We start from the raw sequence: 23,422 nt of genomic DNA, 5'->3' as shown, positions 1-23,422 counted from the left end.
CTTGATGAACTTCCTATAGAAGTTTGAAAATCCAAGGAATCGCTGTAATGCCTTACGAGATGTTGGTATAGGCCAATCTAGAATACACGATATCTTGCTCATATCCATCTTGATTCCAGTTTTAGATATGATGTATCCTAGGAATAATATTTCTTCTTTATGAAATAGGCATTTTTTTAATTTCACGTATAGATTGTGTGCGAGTAATCTGGATAACACAAGTCTTACATGTTTTATATGTTCAGACAGAGATCGAGAATAGATAAGTATATCGTCCAGATATACCACAACACAGACATCAAGTAAGTCTCTGAAGATGTCATTTATGAATCGTTGAAAAGCAGCGGGAGCATTACACAACCCGAAAGGCATCACAAGATATTCGAATAATCCGTATCTGGTTCTGAATGCGGTCTTCCACTCATCTCCGTCATGGTTTCGGATTAGGTTGTATGCCCCTTTTAGGTCCAATTTAGAAAAGTAGGTAGCCCCACGCACTTGTTCAATGAGTTCAGGGATGAGCGGTAAAGGATAGCGATCCTTTATCATAATGGTATTTAATTGCCTATAGTCAATAATAGGCCTAAGACTTGAATCCTTATTGCGGACAAAGAAAAGTCCTGCAGCTGTGGAAGAAGTAGAGGGTCTGATGAACCCTTTCGCCAAATTCTCATCCAAGTATTCCTTGAGATGAGAGAGTTCATCCTGTGAAAGAGGATAAACATAACCGAAAGGCAATTTGCTATTAGGGAGTAGATCGATAGTGCAATCATAATCCCTATGGGGAGGCAACACTTGAGCATTTTTCTCAAGGAAGACTTCGGACAGATTCTGATAGCATAGTGGTGCAATCTCATCTGACACCACAGACAGGATCTTTTCATAAGATGGGAGGTTACACGTGATCTCGCAATAGTGAGAAGGGAAGGTTAGAGTCCGTGTTTTCCAATCTATGGTTGGTTGATGTATGTGTAACCAGGGAAGTCCCAAATTAATGGGAAAATGTGGTGAAGGTAGTACATCAAAAGTGGTGGTCTCCATATGAGACTCGTTAGCAGTGACAAGGAGTGCTTGTGTCTGATTGGTGATTGGACCAGAAGATAACGGAATACCGTTAATGAAACTAACAGAGACAGGTTTAGGTTTTGAAATAATAGGTATTTTATTTAAAGTAACAAAACGTGTATCGATATAGTTCCCACAAGATCCTGTGTCGATCATAGCCTTGGTGGTGATCCTAGTCTGGTCCCACTGCAATGTCAAATGAACAAAGAGATAGGGATTCGAAAAGGAAGTCGTTAATCCCCCTAGCAAGACATGTGAACACTCACCCTCTTTTTTGCGGACAAGGGGACAGACGCTTATCAAATGATCCGGGGATGCGCAGTACATGCAGAGATTTCTGGATCTTCTCCTGGCTCGTTCAGTAATCGATAAAGGTGGGTGTATGGTTCCTACCTCCATAGGAGTAGGGTCAACGGCCGAAATCCGAGAAGGACTGGACAATGGCATTCCCATCTTCTCAGCCTTTCTTTCTCGCAGTCGCCTGTCAATGTTGATACTGAGTTGGATTAAGGCATCCAAGGTGCCAGGTAAATCCGCTCGGGCGAGCTCGTCTTTAACAGCTTCTGACAACCCGAGTCTGAACTGAGTTTGCAGAGATGTATCATTCCACCCTGAATCAAGGGACCATCTTTTGAACTCTGCTGCAAAGTCTTCAACAGGTCTCCTTCCTTGTTTTAAAGCCCTCAATTGGATATCAGCAGTACTCTGCCTATTGGGGTCATCATATAAACTAGCGAGTTCCGCTAGGAATAAAGTATAGGATTTGAGAAGAGGATCATCTTTCTCAAAGAGAGAGTCTGCCCAGGCCCGTGGATCACCCGTTAAATATGAAATAGTGGTAAAGACTTTAATTTGATCAGTGGGGTAAGTACGAGGTTTTAGCAAAAAAAGCAATTGACATGCGTTTTTGAATTCACAAAATTTTTTCCGATCACCTGTAAACACTAGAGGAGGGTTTATTTTAGGTTCAGGGGGCTGAGCAGCAGTAAGCTGTGAAAGATGGGTTATCTGCTGTCTCAGAGTCTGATTTTCATCTTTTACTTCAGTAAGAGCAAGTATTAATGCATTTACTTTTTGTGTTAATTGTATCACTTGAGTGGGTAATTCTGCTGAATCCATTTCTAGGTTCGTTCAATCTGTAACGCTCCTGCGTTTTTATAGTAAGCTGGATTTGCAGCTGCAGAATCTCCACTCAGTAGTCATGTAGAGATGTGTTGAATTACCAGATCCAACTCTCCAGACTCATCACTGTGGACCCGCCTGCTTCAGCATACAGATATACACACACACTCAATAAGATGTTTCTGGAGTGATAGGATGTATATGACAGTATAGAGGTGATGTGCTGAAGGGACAGGTGTGAACAGTGATAGCAATGATAAGCACTTGATAGTAATGTTCAGGAGAGTAGTATATGGTAATAGGTAGAATGCAGATAGGTTAGTAATCATGTATGGTAACAGGTGGTAAGGACAGCAGATGACATACAGGAGTGACTAACCCAGTGCAAGGATAGATGGTAGTAGACTCAAGAGCTAGCAATCTATGTAACAGTGCAGATGATAGAATTAGTAATACATAGATAGTAACAGTTCTTAATGTGCAGAAGTAGATAGTGTAAGTTAGTTATGGAGGAATCCCCTGTGGGGTACTTATCACTAGTGAGGTTAGTAAGTAGAAGGGTCCGGTAGTAAGGGAGTGATCCGGTAGCGAGATACGGGATCAGTAGCGAGGTTCCGGTCTGTTCCAGGTAAAGAGAATAGCTGGAGGCTCCGGCAGCATACGACAAGGCTGTTAAGCATGCGGTTTGAACGAACAACCTGTGAGAGAAAGCCGGCGATTAAAATAGCCGCTCAGAGCGGCGCTCAGTGATGATGTAATGCGGCTTAAAGGTATATGCGTTCCACCTAACTGAAAAGGTGGGACGCAATATGAAATGGAAAATGGGCAATAAGGGTACCGAAGGTACCAGAATCTTACATCCACCAGACCCCTCCGACGAAAGAGAAAAAAATAGAGAGCCTTTGCGGGCACCCGGGGGGGCACAAAAGCACCAAACCCCCAAGCGTCGCAAAAACCCCATTAAAAAGAGAAAAATTAGCACTGCAGGGACGACTGCTTAAGAGGATCAAAAAGAGGGATCGTCATGTAAGCATCATAAGGCACCAAAAATAGGAAAAAAAAACAGGAAGTACAAAATGGACCCCCCCCCCCCCACAGTACATTATTGCCATAAAGTAATTGAAATACACTTTCAAAAACAGGGGAGAGTCACAACCAGTGGGTGCAAAACGGCACAGCATAAAAAGAATAACACAGCAAGAATAAAAAACAAAACAAAAGGGCAACCAGGAGCAGGATGCGAACCCCCTGCCCCCCACGACTAGGAGGGTGTCACAGGGGGGGGGGCACCCAGTCCAATGAAACGTCCCAGGGACCCCTAAAAAGTCATCCAACGGTGGGGTGCACCTGGTAAATAGAAAAGGAGAGCAAAAAAAGGACCCAAAAATGGGGTCCGGCGATTATCACTTGATGGGAACATCATGGAAACGTTGAGCCTGAAGAGAAGGAAGGGCCTGGGAGCCATGATGGGAACCTTGAGATAGCGGCTTGGAAGGCGGGGATGATGTGGATGGTCTTGTCCTGGAAGCTGAGGATGAGGACTTGGGGGTCGCCTGAGAGGAGGGGAGATCCAAGTTCAGTTCCTGGAAATGGCTACGCAGGTCAGCCAGGGAAATAGCATGGAATTGGCGGCCCTGTACCGTGAACGAAAGCTTGAAGGGGAAACCCCAACGGTATTTAATTTTATGGGTCTGCAGGATCTGCAGATAGGGCTTCAAGGACCGCCGTCTGGCTATGGTGGCTGGGGAAAGATCCGCAGACAATTGAAGTGAGTAGCTCTGGAAGGAGAGATCAGGGTGCTCCCTGGCTGCTTGCATAAGTCTTTCCTTAGTGCGGTAGTAGTGAAATTTGATGATGACATCTCGGGGGGGACCCTCAGTAGGTTTAGGTGCCAGGGATCTGTGAATCCTATCAAATTCCAGGCGTTCCAGGGGAATGTTAGGGGCCAGTTCTTGAAAAAAAGCTGTTTGATTTGTACCTGCATCATTTTTCTTTACACAAACCATCAACAAAACAAATAATAACAACATTATAATAACCCATCCATGCGGTTTTTCATAAAACATATTCTTTCATCAGTTTAAGTTATTTGGTCATGTTAACCCCCTTCAATGGGTGTAAGCATAAGCGATGTGAGGTTGCCCTCAGAGAGTGGTCATACATGACAAATGTCTTGCTGGGGGTAAATAAAAATGTTATCCTGGAGTAAGAGGGTGTAATAAAGCTATTGTTTTATAAAAAAAACTAACTTTTTCAGTAACTACTGAGTAACGATCACAGCCTCTTAATCAAACCCAATTATACAGAACTTGGAATACTTCTAGGAACAGATCTGGTTCTTTCTGTATTTATCAAAACTAATAAAGCAATCATTAATATTGTATTTTTAACGTATCATACTTTAAAATAATCACTATTGAGAACAACCTAAAACAGACCCAGTTCCAGTAATCATCTTCCGTTGTCCTATCTCACACTGTCACTCTTTATACAGAAGTTGTCTGGTCAGCTCTCTTGTTCAACTAGCTGGTACAAAAAAGGATACAGCCAGGTTTTTATTAGTGGGTGGAGCCTTCTCTCCTTCCACGCCCAGTAGGCTGGAATGCAGAACTAAACATTTAGATTAGTATAAAAAATCATGTCTACCATTTAGGAATTTAAAGGATATCGACCACAATTAGCTATTCAGCTATTTTCTTTATTTCCAATTAATCCTTTAGTCACATGGCAAAACTAACCATTTCAACTTAGATTTCACTTCTACAAAATCATTAAACATTTCCTTTACCTTACAAAGTTTTTATTTTTTATTTTTAACACACACAGTCTCGTATCTCACACAGGATGTGTTCATGGAGGAAGGGGGGTTGAAAGGGGGAAGCTGGAACCTTTTTTTTTTTTAACAGGGTCACATAGTACTTTTTTAGGGGTGCTTTGTACTTCACTTACCGTTTTGAGTACCCTCCTGAAAGGTGCACTCTGGAGTACATTGTGTGACCCAATTAAGGTTGAAAGACTGGATTCCCTTTATTGTCTGTTGTTCAGATGTCATATGTACCCAGTCGGTCAAAAGTTCCCCTAACTCATACCAATCTAACGAGATATTCCAAGTAATTGATACATGGGGTACAATTCTTCCCCTATGTAACTTGAATATCTCATCAGGAAGGAGACAGGTGGCCACGCTGTTTCCCTCCTGATTCAAGCATAAAGTTTTCAACGTAATTCTGACCCCTGAAAATTTACCCAATTTTCTTTCATAATCAACATCAGTTCCTATAAAATGTTTAAAAAACATAATGCAGTGTAAATTATGTTAACCCTTTATCGCTTCTCCCTTTAACCTTTTCTTCTGCTATTTTGAGAAGGGGTTAATCGGACACTCTTTAGATATCACAATTTTACACTCTGTTTTTCTTTTGTTTGTGGGTCTTCCACAAAAAGTTTTTCAGACACATCTTCTTCACATATTATAAGTACCCTATTCTCAACATTAGCTAGCTATGAACAATTTGGACATACACACATATCTTACATTACTGCAGTTTTATAATCTGAGCAGTCAGCTCATCGTTGTTTTTTTTTTATATCCAACCAAGTCTCATTGCTCTGAAACTTCTACCATCCAGATACCAATAGTTGCAAGCTGGTGTCCAGTCAACTCTGAGTCTAAGTCAGACCTTATATTTTGTCAATTATTATATAATTTTGTTCAGGTGTATCTATGGGCTTAATTACCACACAATTTCCCATTATAATATATGGAAAACGCATCACTGATCTTACTTTTCGCTCATAATGTACTATGGAATCAGACAATGAAGTGCTTGTTACAGCCTTATCTTCCCTTAGAATTTCTCCCTGTTCCCCTTCCCCCGCCATTCTGGCTATCTGGGAGTTGTTGTTCTATGTGTGAGCAAAGACACAGTAGGATTCAGTCGTAAATCATCCCTCTTCTTTGGTGGGAAGGAGGCGTATATGGCAGGCAATTTAATTATCCCACCCTTAAATACTTTATGTCAAATCTGTATTCCCTGAAAACCCATGGGAGTGCTAAACTATTAGTTGACAGATCTACATTTAATCATACGAGAGATAGATTCTCATAGCACCAGCGGACACCTTTTCATTTTTTTTTTTTTTTTTCAGAAGTTTAACACTTAAAGATGCAGACACCACAATAAATCTATTCTGTCCAAACTCAACTCAAATAACATATATTCTTACTTATTTCTTCTTGTTTCACACATTTCTGGTTCATTCTCACACAATTAACCTTGGCCTTTTTGGCGTGCGCACAGAGTTAGTTTAGGTCTTCTCACACAGACACTGATGCACAATACTTTCGTTAACTCTAAAGGCCCGTACACACGTACCGATCGTCGGCATACAAACGTCGGTGGACGAAGGATCTGCCGATTGTACGCGTGTTAGTATGGTGCCTCCGACAGATGTCTGCGCACAATCCGCGGACAAAAGTCTTTCGTGCAAACATGAAAATATTTGTATGCCGACACCAGAACGGACGATTGTTCGCCTGTCAGTACACAATTCGGCCGACAGACCGCAGATTTGCAAGACTGGGCATGCTCAGAAAATAGAAAACACAGGGAAAGTTAACCATTACATGACATCACTTCTGCAGTCGGCGGACAAAATTCTTGTGCTGTCCTTGTGCTGTCTTTGCACTTTTCAGCAGACACCGACATCCCGGGGAGAAAAGAGGAACATTTGTAAGCCGACCATCGGTACGTGTGTACGGGGCTTTAGACATACACAGACTCTCTGAGCGGTTTCTTCAACCCTCCTAGTTCTGTGTTCTACTAAAAAGTATTGACATTCTTAGGCTGACCATACATGTTCAACTTTTGTTGTCCAATTTTCTGTTAGATTCACCACAAACCACACAATACAGGCATGCAGTTTTTTTTTTTTTTTACACACAATACTTTTGTTATCTCGCAGACAGCCACAGATCTCTGGAAAACTTACTATACTCCTTCAATCTTCCAGTTCTATGTCCTACTAAAAAGCATTGGTATTAAGGTAAATCCCAAGAAAACCGGACAGAAAATTGTAAGAGAATTGTATCATGTATGGTCAGACCTATATTTATACACAACATTTTTGTCATCTCGCAGTCAGACACAGACTCCATAAGAGTTCTGTGTTCTACTAAAAAATATTGGTATTCTTGACACCTATACACAGTCATTCAATTTTATTTATTTGATCCAGAGATATTTATGTTGTCTGCACAGGGCTTTTTACAGATTTACAAGGCTGCTTTGGACTTAAAAAGTCCTACAAATTTCCTCTGACTGCTGCCTGGCACTTATTAGAGACCATACCTCTGTATCAAGCTAAGACAACAGGAGGAGATAGAGAAATTGATCTGCCGTGCTCGACTGTCTACTCAGGACGCCCTGAGTACGTCTTACCAAAATGCAGATCGGTCACCTATCTGCCCATCCAAGATGGCCACAGATGTTTGGAACGAGGAGTGCATGACAACTGACTTCCTCTCAACAAGAATAGGACAAGTCAAACAAATAATATACATAGACAATCAAATAAACCTTTTAACCACTTACACAACTAACATTCTTAGTGTTATCGATTATATATATATATATATGCATATATAAATAAAAAGTTCTTACCTTGAACCAGATTGGGTCTCTTTCTTACTGATTCGTGGAAAACCCGTCACCTGTTACTGCGGACCAGCCCCAGATAACCGGCCTCTGATAACGCCAATTCAGACGGAGGACTTTAAGATAGGAATTCCGCCTGAACCGGAAATTCCCCTGTACAGTATCGGCCACTAGTAATGCTGGTCCTTCACAACAGGATTTTGGATTCCCGGACGTTTTGGCACCAAATGTACTGGAAATTACCGTTAGACCTCAAGCTGATTCAAAGAAGAATTCATTTATTTCTCGTATACAAGGAGTCAGGCTATATCGACATGCTTTCTGCGAGCTTCTATAACCTGCCTAGTTTGCATAGTGTCTGCAGTCTTTATATATGCTTCAGACAGAGTTAAAATTGAACCCCCCCCTTTCTTTGGACAATGATTGACAGCCTTTAATATATCCTAAGGAAGGGGGTTGAACAGCAGTCTATTATTTCTAAACATCTGGACAGGATATGCATCAGTAAGACATATAGTAAGTCTTTGTAAGTGTGAAGACTTCTTATGAGGTCTTAACAAGGACCATATGGCAGGAAATGCTATATCCACTGTTTAAATTATTAGCAGAATCTGCTGAAATATGCAGTTCTAGAATAGCATACATGATTATAATACATATACACATATAATAATTATGAACCATTCATAATTTCTTTATCACAGTTTTTAAATAGGTAATAGACAGAGCCACCTGGTGATGTCACCTGGTGGCCCTGCCCCTTATGATGTCACGATCCAGCATGCACCAGTCATTTACATCACAAATGGGGCGGGCCCCCAGATGATGTCACCAGGTGGCCCTGCTCCTTACCTTTTTAAGAACTGTTAGACTGTCATTCCTTGAGGGTGGAGTGTTTTCTTTTTTGGGGTCCAGAGGTTCAGTGGGTGTCATGAAAATGGGCTCATAGCCTCATTTATTCTCACAATGTACCCCAAACTCATTCACACAGGGGGCGGGATCTGGGGGCCCCCTTGTTAAAGGAGGCTTCATGATTCTGATAAGCCCCCTGCCTGCAGGCCCCTCGCAACCACAGGCCAAGGTTTTGGGGAAGAGGCCCTTGTCCCTATCAACATAGGACAAGGTGCTTTGGGGCACATCCCCCATGTTGAGGGTATGTAGCCTGGTATGATTCAGGTGGGGGCACTCGCTCGTCCCCCCCTTTCCTGGCCTGCCAGGCTGCATGCTCGGATGAGGGGCAGTTATAGATTTTGGGGGACTTCATGCCATTTGTTTTTTTAAATTTTGGCATGGATTTCCCCTTAAAATTCATGTCAGACCCAAAGGGCCTGGTATGGATTTTGGGGGACCCTACGCCGATTTTTCCCCGATTTTTTTCTTGCTGGCAATTCTTTTTTTTTTTACATTCTGCTATCAGTGGGGAAGCCCACTGACAGCTCATGACTCATTCATTGTTAAGGACGCAGCGACAGGCTTCCCGGTCTCCCTCCTTAACAACCTATTGACTGTGCGCTTGGCGGGATGTAAGTAGTAAAAAAAATGAAAACACCGAGCGCACAGAAAATTCGGGTGATTGGTGAAGTTCTCCTCGGCCCAAACCACTCGCCCATCCCTAGTGGTGTTTAGAGGGAGGGAGAGGATTGTTGGAGAGGATGCATGGAGTACATCGGTGGGAGAATACAAGGCTGAGGGTGTTGCCATCAGAGTGAGTAGAAGCCTCTATCCATTGCGTATCCATTGCTTCAGGCCAAATGAGGAGGTTAGACTGAGAAGTTTGGAAGTAGCAGAGGTGTTCGTATTAACAGGGATGTTTTTTTTTGTTTAATTTCTGTTTATTGAAAAAAATTTTTAAGAAGACAAAGAAAAACAGAACATAGACTATACAATCCGACATTAAATACGGCAAATAGCCATGGAACAATATCAATGAGTACACGAACATCTCAGTGCGCGTCAACCACACCCAGTCATGAAAAGTCTGAGAAAACATAATGATAATACAACATCTTGCATCATAAAACCAATGTCAGAGAGAGCCTATAGGAAAGTGAAAGGATAGCAAAAAGCAGAAAAGAAAGAGAGAGAAGAGGAGAGAGCAGCTGCGAGAGAAAGAAGGTAAGAGGGGGGTGGGAGAGTAGGCCACGGGTGACTTTTGTACCAGATAATAAAAGCTTTAACCAGATAGGATTACATTAGAAGGCGATAAACCAAGGGGGGTGTCCTCAGTGAGCAGGGCCACATAGGAAGAAGTGCTTTTAAAAGAAGACCAAGGTTGCCAAGCAGAGTGAAAACGGTCTAGTTTGTCACGGGCTATGAAAGTAAGTTCCTCTAATTGGTATGTCATATCAATTTTCCGTAGCCAGTGACGTATCGTGGGAATGGTCGGTGAGCCCCAGAAGGCGAGGATCAGGGCTTTGGCCGCATTAAGCATATGAGGGATCATTGATCTTTTGTACTTAGAGAGCAGCATGTTAGTTCCATGCAGCAGGACAACCCAAGGATCTGATGGGATAGCAACTTCCGTGATTACTTGGATAAGCCGAAGGACTTCCAACCAGAACGGTTGTATTATTGAACAGTGCCACCAGATGTGTGGGTGCGATGCAGTATCTCCCCATCCCCTCCAACATAACGGGGAGATGGGCGGAGAAATAATGTGCATTTTCCGCGGGGTATAGTACCAATGGGACAATAGCTTGTAGTTGGATTCCGCCACCTTGGTGGAGAGAGAGGAAATGTGAGCCAATGCAAGAATTTTGTCCTTCCGATTATCGGAAATTTGAGATCCATTGTCCAGTTCCCACTTGTGTAAGAAATCTGGGTAGGGTTGGCCTTGCAATGTGATAAGTGCCTTGTAAAACTGCAAGGTGGAGTGAAGAGGGGCATCCCGAGGGCATAATGTATTAACAGGGATGTTGAAGTTGTTGAGAATTATTGTGGGGATTTCAGAAGAGAGAAAGTAGGGCAGCCAGGCAGAGAAGTCATCAAGGAAAGTTAATACCGGTCCAGGGGCCGATAGATCACAGCAATTCTTGAGGAAATTGGAGAAAGTACACGTATACAGTGAGCTTCAAATGATGAGAGGGAGGAGAGGGAAGAACCTGGAAGGAGCTCTGTGAGGATAGGAGGATTCCACGCTCCACCTCCCTTGTGTTCCCTAGGTCTAGGTTTACACCAACTTCATTGATCTTATGGTGTTTATCAATAATTTAAGTAAACTGATCCATGTGAAAATTCATATACAACATAAAGTGCTTTGTGCTCAAGATGCTGTTCCCTGAATATCTCCTGCTTCCACTTTACACCTACTTCATTATCTTATACTATTTTCTATAAAGTAATAACCTGTGCAAATTCATGTAATCATACAATATTTTTTGCTCAATATAGTGTTCTCTGCAAGTCCACTGCTTCCACTTTGCATCTACTTCAACGAAGTTCTGTTGCTCCAAAAAGTCCACAAATGAATGAAAAGTTGATAAGGTGTGAAAGTTCTCCGTGCTCCAAACTGTGCCAGCTGTAGTGTAGCCACGCCTTCTTCCACCTCTTACACACGTGATGGTGAGGGCGCCCCCTTAGTAGTGCTTCCCCATTCACCAGAGCAATATGACTCCCAGCTTTTCAGCTACCAGAGTCACAAACATCCTTCACACTCTCCTCACCTCCGATGGCAAAGGAACTGGATCCTCCTTGCTCACTCCTGCAAGTCTGCTGTGCTTTCTGTCAGTCTCCCTCCTAGCCTCGGCTTCCTCCTCCGACTGCTGTTCCAGCAGGAGCTCCGCCTCTTCATACACCCTCAGGGAGGAGAGAAAGGGGAAGGATATACAGTACATACACACACAGCACAAGGCCGTGTTCACACTACCAGACGGTTCTCAGGGCTGCAGTTCCTCTGAGCTCCACAAGGTGGTGATCTCACTTCTACCCAGACAGGAAGTCTCTATGGAATACAGACAGGAAGTCTCTATGGAATACAGACAGGAAGTGATGTTAGGTAAAGAGGACGTTCCATAGAAGGTAGAGGGAAACACTGCAGGATCTGGCGGCAGAGGAGGTAATAAGTAGATTAACCCCTTCAAGGGGATCAGTTGATGATTAATATATCTTGCTTCCAAAGCTGACCACACATGGATGGAAATGTGACCGATCGCTGCTGAACCAGCTAAATTTCCATGTATTTATGGTCACCTTAAGTGACTTCCTCCCCTCCCCCTCATCTCCTTCATTATGTAAGTCATGCTGAGATAATCTCCCATTGGCTGAGCAATATTCTCATTTGTCTCTGAGCTCCTTCTTGCTATTCCTTGTCCTGCCTGTTGTTTCCTTGGATTGATTTTCTGTGTAGTGACCCCGGCTTCATCTCTTGGATGCGCTCGTCTGTTGCTTGTCCTGAACTTTATCCTGATTCCTGGATCTCCTCCTCATCTCTCCTCCATATCCTCTTACACAGCTTTTCTCCACACCTGCAGTGACCCTGGGGGGTGGAAACTTGGCACCAGCATGCAGCAAAATCCATCCCCACCATTAGGAGCTCTGGAGAAAATTGTCTGCAATTTACACTCCGTTCCTCCGCGCGTCACCTGCTCACATGAGAGCTTATTTCACACGTTCCTGACAGATTTTTGTATGGTAAAGGTCAAAGTTCACTCTTTATTTTAGGAGAAGTGGGAGGCACCCGGGAACAATGATTTGGTTAGCACAGGAGACTCATATAGAGGACCCGCTCAAATCTCCCCATCTAAATGGGGAGGAACACTGACCACAGAGGAAAAATGGGAATGCTTTAGGAACATATTAAGCAAATGCATCTCGCAGTGCATTCCTATGGGAAATAAATTTAGAAGAGACAAAGCCAAACCTGGCTGGCTAAACCGTAGCGTCAAAAAACTTATTAGGGGATAAAAATTGGCCTTCAAGAAATATAAATCAGAGGGCACAGTATCGGCTTTCGAGCAATACAAGGAGACAAATAAGAAAAGTAAACAAGAAATCAAGATAGCTAAAATCAACTTTGAGAGACAAATAGCGGAGGATAGTAAAAAAAAACCAAAGAAATTCTTTAAATATATCAACAGCAAAAAAACTAAGGCAGAGCATATTGCACACATAATTAATGATGATGGGGGGATGGTTACAGAGGACACTGAAAAAGCAACCGTGCTGAATGTTTTTTTTCTCGTCAGTCGTTACACAGGAAACGGAGGGGTACACTGACCATGACTGTATGGTTAGTAGTAATACACAGGACTTGCCACTATGGCTAACAGAGGGGGAAATCAGGGAAAGGCTGGATAAACTTAACACAAACAAATCACCAGGCCCGGATGGCGTACATCTGAGAGTACTCAAAGAACTCAGTAATGTTATATCTAGACCACTGTTCCTGATCTTTGCTGACAGTATTAGGACAGGAGATGTACCAGGGGATTGGAGGAAGGCTAACATGATTCCGATATTCAAAAAGGGCCAGAGGCATATCCCGGGAAATTATAGGCCTGTCAGTTTGACATCAATAGTATGTAAACTTCTGGAGGGGATGATAAGGGACTATATCGTAGAGTTTGCTAAAGACAACAACATCATCAGCAGTAATCAGCACGGGTTTACAAATGGGCGTTCTTGTCAAACCAATCTCTTAGCATTCTACGAGGAGGTGAGCTGTGAGCTAGATAGGGGCAGACCAGTGGATGTGGTGTACTTGGATTTCGCTAAGGCATTTGATACAGTTCCCCACAAGCGATTAATTTATAAAATAAGGTCTGCAGGTATCGACAGCAAGGTTTGCTCTTGGATATGGAACTGGCTAAAAGGCCGTGTCCAAAGGGTGGTAATAAACAGCGCATACTCAGACTGGTCTGAGGTAGTAAGCGGGGTGCCCCAGGGCTCAGTCCTGGGACCAACCTTGTTCAATTTATTCATAAACAGCATTGAGGACGGGATCAGTAGTTCGTTATCAGTTTTTGCAGATGACACAAAATTGGCCAGAGCAATAACTGCACAGCATGAAGCAGATATCCTACAGGATGACCTGGACAAAATAACGGAGTGGGCAACAACATGGCAAATGAGGTTTAACGTGGAGAAGTGTAAGGTTTTGCACTTGGGGACTAAAAACATAAAAGCACAATACACGTTAGGAGGGGAACCCTTGGGAGAATCAAAAATGGAGAAGGATCTGGGAGTCTTGGTTGATGATAGATTAGGCAACAGCATGCAATGTCAAGCGGCAGCTGCCAAAGCCAGCAGAATATTAGCATGCATAAAGAAAGGGATGTATTCCAGAGATAAGACTATAATCCTTCCACTTTATAAAACTCTGGTCCGACCGCATCTGGAGTATTCTGTCCAGTTCTGGTCGCCAGTCCTCAGGAGGGATGTGTTGGAGCTGGAGAGAGTCCAGAAAAGGGCAACTAAACTGATTAGGGGATTGGAGGACCTTAACTATGAAGAGCGGCTGCAATCGCTCGATTTATTCTCCCTGGAGAAGAGACGTCTGAGGGGGGACATGATAGCAATTTATAAATATCTTAATGGGGATCTCAGCTTAGAAAAAAAGCTGTTCATTCGAAGGGATTGCATGAGGACTCGAGGACATACAATGCGATTAGAGGAGAAGCGTTTTAAACTCAGGCAACGAGGGGGGTTCTTTACTGTTAGGGCTACAAGATTGTGGAATTCTCTACCACAAGAGGTGGTTTCTGCGGGAAGTATGGTGGCTTTCAAAAGACTCTTAATCCCCATACACACACGCAGATCGTCGTCATACAAATGTTCGTCTTTTCTCCCCGGGATGTCGGTGTCTGTTGAAAAGTGCAAAGACAGCACAAGGACAGCACAAGAATTTTGTCCGCAGACTTCAGCTGACTGCAGAAGTGATGTCATGTAATGGTTAACTTTCCCTGTGTTTTTTATTTTCTGAGCATGCCCAGTCTTGCAAATCTGCGGTCTGTCGGCTGATTTCTGTACTGACAGGCAAACAATTGTCCGTTCTGGTGTCCGCAGACAAAAATTTTCATGTTTGCAAGAAAGACTCTTGTCCGCGGATTGTGTGCAGACATCTGTCGGAGGCACCATACTAACACGCATACAATCGGCAGATCTTTCGTCCGCCGACGTTTGTATGACGACAATCTGCGTGTGTGTATGGGGCTTTAGACTTACATCTCAAGGATCAGGACATTAAGAGCTATGTGAGATGATTACAGCCACACACACCTACACAGGTTGAACTGGATGGACTATTGTCTTTATTCAACCTCACCTACTATGTAAATGTCCCTCCATTCAGGAATCTATATGTCCTATGACATCACACTGACCTCACAGCTCCTCCCCCCAATCTGGCTTTTTTTCCTCATGCTCTTAGGATGTGGGTGGTCCCTTGGCATCCTCACTAGCAAAGTGGGTCTGTTGGTCCTGCGTTGTATGTAATGATGTCAGAATGCCTGCAACAAGCTTTTATTCTGCGTAGTGTGGGGGTCCTGTGTGGGTAAATTATATCTAAGTCTGAGGTGGGGCTTTAATCAAATGGAAACTGAATGGTGAGGTGAGGAGGATTCTGGGAATTTCATTTGATTTTACTATTTGTGTTCAGATCTAGAGTTTTCCTCCTGTGAAGTCTGGAGCTCATATGACCATCACATTGCCTCCACCTCCCTCCCTGATAGAATAGAGAAATACAAAGAAGATTCTAGAAGTCACCAGAGAGATCATGGAGGAGAGGTGAGCGGTGCTGGGAATTCTGGGACATTATCCAGTAACAGACAAGGGATGTGTCTGGATGGTGACTGTATCATTGTGTGTGTCAGGTTCCTATAAGGTGTCAGGATGTCACTGTCTATTTCTCCATGGAGGAGTGGGAGTATTTAGAAGTACACAAGGATCTCTACAAGGACGTCATGATGGAGAATCAGCCGCCCCTCACATCACCGGGTAAGAGGAGACTTTATTGTAAAGGAGAGAGCAGTACGGAGGATCCACCTAGATCCCCCATCATCTGATAAACACATAGAAACAATGTATTCAGTCAGTGTGTGTGTTTCCAACAGATGGATCCAGTAATGGGAACCCACCAGAGAGATGTCCCCATCCTCTGTATTCCCGGGATTCCACACAGGAAGGTCACACCATCCCCCACCATCATCAGGTAGATGAGGAACAATCACTGATAGTATCATTAGGATCTGTACATTATCTGCATTGTTACCATTGATGTCATTTTTATTATATATTCAGAGTGGAAACCTGAGAGATTCTAAAGTTGAGGTTAAAGAAGAGATAAAAGAGGAGGATGATGAGGATGGGGTGATGGAGGAGTCAGAGTTTCTAAAAGAACACAAAGATCTGTACCAGGACACCATGGTGGAGTCATCCAGCTACAGAAACCCACCAGAGAGATGTCCCCGTCCTCTGTATTCCCGGGATTCCACACAGAAAGGTCACACCATCACTCCCCATCATCAGGTAGATGATTGTCAATTATTGGTAATTCTGATTTATACACAGCATGTTTGTTACAATAAATGTTTTATTATATATTCAGAGTGGAATCCTCGGGGATGATAATATTGATGTTAAAGAAGAGTATAAAGAGGAGGATGAGGAGTATGGAGTGATGGAGGAATTTTCAGAAGGACACAAGGATATGATGGAGCCACCTAATACCAGGAACACATCAGAGAGATGTCCCCGTCCTCTGTATTCCCGGGATTCCACACAGGAAGGTCACACCATCCCTCACTGTTACAAGGTTGGCGAGACAGAGATTATAAAACACAGACTCATGGAGACAATGTGTGTATTTTTATGTGATGTCACAGTAATAAATCTTATATTTTACAGATGATATTCTTTCATTTTCTTGATTTAGAGTGGAGATCCAATCGATATAGAATTTGAGGTTAAAGCAGAAGAAGAAGAGACGTATGTGAGGGATGATCAGCAGTCTATGGAGGAGGATGGAATAACGGGGACATTTATAGAGGAGGACACTCCTACAGAGATCAGCACAGGTGGGTCATTAACACTAAATACATTCCTCCACCCATACTGCTCACTGATTGGTCCAGAGTAGGGCGGGGGCTGGGTGATATCAGCCTGTAATCCCCTGGTCACTTTCCTGAGCTGTGTTCCTCGTCCTGTATTCCTGTATTTCTCTCGGATAATCTTCCTTCTCTGTGCTGCAGACACAATTTATGTCTCTAGACTGGATTTATGGAGATTCTGGGATTCGGCTGGCAAAAAAAATGTGCATGATATAGGCACCTAGGTTATGAGTTTTGGGTCTTCTGCCCCATGCCTGAGTCTAAAGTCTTGTTCCAAACAAATGAGGAGGAGATACTGTACAACATATGAAAGGTCCATCTCCAATCCTCAATATAACGTCATATTCCAAACAATAAAATTGTCATCATTTCAATAGCATTATTACTTAGTGATGTTTGGCTGGGTAAGGTTGTATCATTGATCCATGTCAGATCTCTTTTTTTTTTTTTTTTCAATTCTTTTATTTATATGAAAGTCAACTTACAGGCATAATAATCAGTAACATTCCTTATAGAACATATGCTGAGACAGTGTATTACAACATTGAAGACAATTCAGTCATAAGGTTGAGATCTACATCGGTCGTAGAATAAGAGGTGTTCTACAATTCCTCTAATGGGAGGAGTTATGCAGGACTAGAAAGTACCCGGAGTTGTCTGTTCCAGTTTCGCATAACGTATAGAAGAAGAAGGAAGTAGTAAAGCGAATAAGTAGTGGAAAGAGAGAGGGAAGTAAAAGAAACCTAGAGAGAGGCAGAAGAGGATAAGTAGGTGGGATGAGGGGGGGAGGGGGGTAGGAGGTGTGGAAGGGGGGGGGGAGGGTGTAGGAGGGTTAGCATTGGTAAAGCTATGGCCCTACATCAGCAATACTTTCCACCAATATTTTAGAGCTCCCCCGAACTCAACATGAGGTCTCTTTAGTATTGCCACCCTTAATTAAAGAGCAGCCTTCATCAGAGAGGACAAATATATTCCATTGACCCCAGGTTTTGGTATATCGTTCGTGTTGGGGACGTGTCGAGAGAACAAGGTTTTCCATTCTATTTATTTCTTTGACCTTTTTGAGCGAATGACAGAATTTTTATAGGCCGGGATGTTAGAAGCATGGAGAAGGAAGAGAGCAGGGTCATTGGGGAGCGGTCGGTTTATAAACCCTTAAGACATTTCATGTACTGTCTTCCAGAACTCCACTAGTTTAGGACACAACCAAAAATCATGTAGGAGTGTCCCCCGGCCCCTCCTGGCATCTCCAGCACTGATCAGTGAATGTGGGGAAGAACCTGCTCAACCTTGACGGCGTGCCGTACCACCTTGTTAGGAGTTTGAAGTTGGTTTCTTGTATTTACATGCAGATGGATGATGTAAATATAAACGGAATGATGTGATTTTGTTGGTCTGGGTTAAAGTTACAGTCTAAATCCCGTTCCCTCTTAGCTAAGAATGGGGGTTGGTAAGTCCCCTGGGGTGTGATCAGTAATGCATAGGTCATGGATAATACCTGTGTTAGAATTCTGTTTTGAGAGCAATGTTCTTCGAAGGGTGTAAGTTGTGTGTTGCGTTCACTGGGAGGTGGCAATGAGTTTAAGAAATTATGGATTTGCAATGCCCTCCAGAAATCTAGACGGTAGGGTCCCGAGGAGTCCATGAGGTCTGTGAGTGCAGGCCAACTAGATGATGTTGAAAAATGGGAGGCTTGGAAATAGCCTGACTCCATCAAGGTCCTGAATGTTTTATCTTGGTAGCCCGGGGTAAACTGGGGATTCCCCAGTATGGTTGTCAGTGGCGAGTGCGTCGGGGAAAGTGAAAGTTGTGTGAATAATTTAGAGCAGGTTCTTATCGTGTGACCTATGAGGGGATGGCGTCTTATGGAGTCTGGTAGTGAATGGTGGCACGATGGAGCTCTATGGAGGGGTATGTCGCATTGGGCCTGTTCTAGTCTGGGCCAAAGCTTTGCTTCACCATGACGACACCAGTCTGAGTCTCCCCAATTGTGTAGCCTGATAGTACTTGCATAAGTCCGGAACTGCCAGTCCACCTAGTCGTTTAAGCAAGAGCAGTCTCCTACATAGCCTAGGTCGCTTATGTGCCCAGATAAAATCCACTAGTAGGGTGTCATCTTGTTTAAAGTAATGTGAAGGGATGAATATCGGAAGTGCTTGAAAGAGGTATAGGAACTTAGGGAGTATGCACATTTTAATAATGTTGCATCTTCCAAACCATGAATGGAGACCAGATTTCGATTTATCTTATAGAATGCGGACTTTGTTTAGGAGGGGAGAAAGTTGAGCGTGAAGATGGGTGAAAGTTTGGGTGGTATGAGAGTGCCCAGGTATTTCAGCGCTGAGTTCGTCCATTTTAGCCTAAAATTAAATCGCAGTTGGTGGAGGAGGGGGTTTGATAAGCCTACTCCCATAGCTTCAGATTTAGTAAAGTTGATAGTTAGATTGGACAGAGTGCCATATGCCTCAAACTCGTGAAGAAGATTCGGTAGAGAGATTATGGGATTTATGAGGGAAAATAACATGTCGTCTGGATACGCTGATATTTTCTGCTGGGTCACCCCAGCAGTCATGCCTGAGATATCCCGGTGGAGGCGTATTCTACATAAAAAGGATTCTAGTGATAATGCGAAGAGTAAGGGTGACAGGGGGCACCCCTGTCTTGTCCCACTCGTAATTGTGAAGTAGTCCGATAAGATACCGTTCACCTTGACCTGGGCGACAGGGGCAGAGTAGATCTGGGAGATCCAGTTTAGCATGGTGTTGCCCTAAGTAGTAGGGGGAGGGGGGGGGTATGAAGAGAATGGAGATAAAGAGGGGAGGCAAAGATGGTATGAGAGAGGAAGAAGGGAAAGTCAGGCAAGCAAAGAATATGAGAGAGTGAAAGAGAAGGGGGCAATCCCACAGAGAGAGGCCTAAATTTACTCAGAGATGGTTAAAAAAATGCTAAGACGTACACCAGCAAGGAGCCGGATGAATGAGTGTGCGCCTATGTGGGGTTGTGGTTGGAAAGAGCCAAGGGACGGGCCCCTGATTCCCCCCGGCCCGGCAGCCTTCTTGAATAAGAAAATGAAAGAAATGAAGAATGGTATATAAGGTGTAGCACTGTCCCCTAGAGGACTGCTGAATTTTCACTCTTCAAGGATTCCCTTGGGTTACCCATAGCAACTGCTTGCAGAACGTGCAGAAATCTTAACACTTTATGTTCTTGGCTCAGTCAATGATCAGTCTAGGGGTAGATGTTTTTGTGGTTTTATCTTATATTGGGATAGGAGAAGGGATGAGTGGGATTCTCCAACTGTTGAACTATTCACAATTCATAGGACTTCTAGTATGAGAATGCTGCAAGGCCGCTACTTAATCCTGCCACTTGAATGAAGCTGAGGTAAGTGTTCCTAGTGATGTTTCTCTTCAAGGTAATCCCCAGTACCCCCTTTCTCTGTACTAGCTGACACCGGTCCACTGACTATAAACTCCAGATGGTTCCCTTCCTGTTCAGACCCCTGGGCAAGATCCTCTGTACTCACGATACAGTTTTTCCAGATTCTCGTAGTGCCCCAACTCCTCCAGTCAGCTCTCCTAGACCTCTGGGTTCAGCTCCTCTCCACTGGTTCACCAGGCTGACTGCCTGTGACCATCACCCACTGCTGCAGAAGAGGAGGCAGCCGCCACCCTCCTTCTGGGACTTTGCTTCCCGCCAAAAGACCTCTACCTCATGTGCCCCTGGCTTTTTATACCCTGCCCCACAATTCACTGAGACAACCCATCTGTGCCAATCCTTGGGACTGTATCAAAAGCCTGTGTGTCATTGGCCAGGTTTCCTCGAGCATCCAATGTGCCTCCCCATTGGATCAGCTGGGGACACTCCCTTAGACCAGATGAATCACACACTGGGCACACTGAGCAGACCTAACTCACAGATCCTGTTCCCTGATAAGCAGAGTGCAATATAGAATTTACCTGCTGCTCCTCTGATAGGCAGACAGAGCCAAAACTATACTCAATCTCTAACACCTGACTAGGAGGGTGCTACATCCACCCCCCACCAAACAAGCCATGTCCTCACTGGCTCTGGGGTAGCCGCCCCCTACAAAAATTTTCTACAAAAATAAATGGAGTATCCCACAAACCTGGAAAAGGGGGGGGAAGGGAAATAACAAATGTACATATAATAAATTATGTAAAAGAATATAGATATTCTGCACAAATATTCACAAAACAACTTAATGCACCCCCCACCAAACAAAACTCTGCTTGAGTGGGTAACATGTCAACCTGACTAACTAGCTAACTATAACATTCACTTTTCAAAAATGGAGGGCCTTGCCAGACCCGGACATCCCGTGCAAGCCTGCAAAGGAAGAATTAAAGGTTAGCACTTTCAACATTTGCATATTAACAACATTCTACCTAATATAGTGAGAATGCCCTCTCCTCAGAGGTGACCTTCTCACCCAAGATCCCTAGCTACACATCCTGGCAGATATCACTTCCAGTAGGCTTGACTAGAAGCAAAAGAGGATGTGTTGGGCGCTTGTGCCGACTGGATGGGGCCCGCACTGGGATGAAAGTGAAAAGGAGGAGACTTCCAGATGGTGCAAGATTCCAGTGTTGTCACGGAAGGCAGCGCTGTAGGCAGGCAGAAGCCAAAAATCCCACTGGCACATACAAAAATGGAAGACAGGCGTCACTCAGTAAAACAATCACGGTTTATTGCACAGCATACATGTCACACTTACATTAAGCAAGGGCACAGGCTTCTCCATAAGGCTCATAGATCCCTTCTATAACGTTGTACTTCCGCATCCGGCCGAACCAGCAGCCGGGAGATGATGTAACTTCAGGGAAGTCCAATGGGGGAACCGGATCGAGCCAAGGACGGCGGTAAGCCGCTCGTCCACTATCAATGACGTAACGCGTTTCGGAGCATGCGCACTACGCTCCTTCTTCAGACGATGCGGAACAGGATGCGTTCATATATAGGCTAGCTGTGCTAGTCACAATGGGGGGGGGCGGAGCATTCTACACTCACTAAAAATTCAGATGCCAGTGCTAAACATTAAAAACTATTCATAGTTCATAGTAAACATTAAGAATGAAAACAATCATTATGAAAGATACATGGAAGATGGGGAACAGGAATTAATTTCATTATTAAAATCACACAAGTATAATGTGTGTTTATGATAAAATCGCACATATAAAAAGCACATATAAAAAGTATACAAATATGAATGGATAACCAATCAGAAAGAAAAAGAGTAATAACTAATAAAGAGTGAAGAGTGAAATGAAAAATATATATATATTGTGAGGGATTACTCATTGGTAGGCGTATGGGTGACCCCTTTGGGGGTGCGTTTTCACAGAGAGATAGCCGATTAGAGGTTGAAAACAAGACTGATTTATTCATGCAATTTACTTCACACAATTGCAAGCATCAAAACAGCCAAAATAAAATAAAAGACAAAATAAATCCTTGCCTCTGTGGGCGGCTACCTTCTCACGCTGGAACCTACCTAAGAAGTCTTTCCAACCTACTGTTGGGCCGACACTGCTGATCCTACAGCAGACACTCAAATGTCCATTTGTTTGCTTTTCACACAGCACAAACATTGTCCATTGAACATGTCCCTTTGTTTTCTTTCACACAGCACATGTTCATTTATAACAGGATCCTTTACTCTTCAGATTCTTCACATTGAACACAGTTCATTTAACAGGTCCCTTTACTCTTCACACTCTTCACATGGAACACTTTGTCTTCTCACCTTTGAGACGTCTTCACTCTTGGTTACCCTCCTTAGCTTCACATCGCTTTAGGGGGTCTTCTCCCATGCTCACCAGCTTGTCGGGAGGCACACATCCGACGGTCCCCCTCTCCCAGCCCACACGGCGACAGGCGGCAGCAGTCCTTCTCCCATGCCCACACGGCGTCGGGAGGTACACGTATGTCTGTCCTCCTCTTCCCAGCTCACACAGCGACAGGAGGCAGCAAACAATAGGACTTTCTCTGAACAAATTATAGAGCCTTAACTCCCTCATTCTGAACAGGTGAAGGCCTTTCAACTTCCTGCTGGCTAGCTCTGTAGCCAACACCCTAAATTAATTAATGGACTTTCTAAATCAGGTGGAAATGTATCTCCTTCCTGTGACTACATTCCCAGATTTAGCTGACTTCCTGTCACATACCCCCCCCTCTTGTTTCAACCCTAGGGTTGGGACACATATTTCCAGGCACGCATGTGTCAGGCACTGCTGACTCACTGATAAGCCTCCTATTATCCTCAAGCTTCCGGATGAAACTGTTTTGTCATCTTCATTGACGGATTTCTCATAAATGCCACACAGTTTGTCTCTCATCTCATATACACATTCTTCAACTGCATTTTTGGCATCATTTTGCTCGTTCTCGTTTCTGTCATCTTCATTGACAGCTTTCTCATAAATGTCAGACAGCTTGTCCCTCATAACCATCTGTCCAATCCACCATGGAGGACCGTGATCCATAGGCAACTCAATTGGGCTAGTCTTA

General features: G+C 43.7%; 1 protein-coding gene across 1 annotated transcript in view; it reads left to right on the top strand.

Moving 5' to 3' along the window:
* The window catches only part of LOC309543606 (uncharacterized protein), a gene marked incomplete at its 3' end in the record, with an annotated part of 208,822 nt that overhangs the window by 164,139 nt on the left and 21,261 nt on the right, over positions 1-23,422 (top strand). Inside the window, exon 7 of the mRNA XM_082276064.1 lies at positions 16,080-16,307. Coding sequence (XP_082132190.1) covers positions 16,080-16,307 — 228 coding nt within the window. The remainder of the gene's footprint in view (positions 1-16,079; positions 16,308-23,422) is intronic.

The sequence above is a fragment of the Pelophylax lessonae genome (assembly GCF_965119305.1).
Source record: "Pelophylax lessonae genome assembly, contig: HAP1_SCAFFOLD_265, whole genome shotgun sequence".
Classification (NCBI taxonomy): domain Eukaryota; kingdom Metazoa; phylum Chordata; class Amphibia; order Anura; family Ranidae; genus Pelophylax; species Pelophylax lessonae.
Note: the sequence above shows the minus strand (reverse complement) of the source record. Positions and strands in the feature narration are given on the sequence as shown.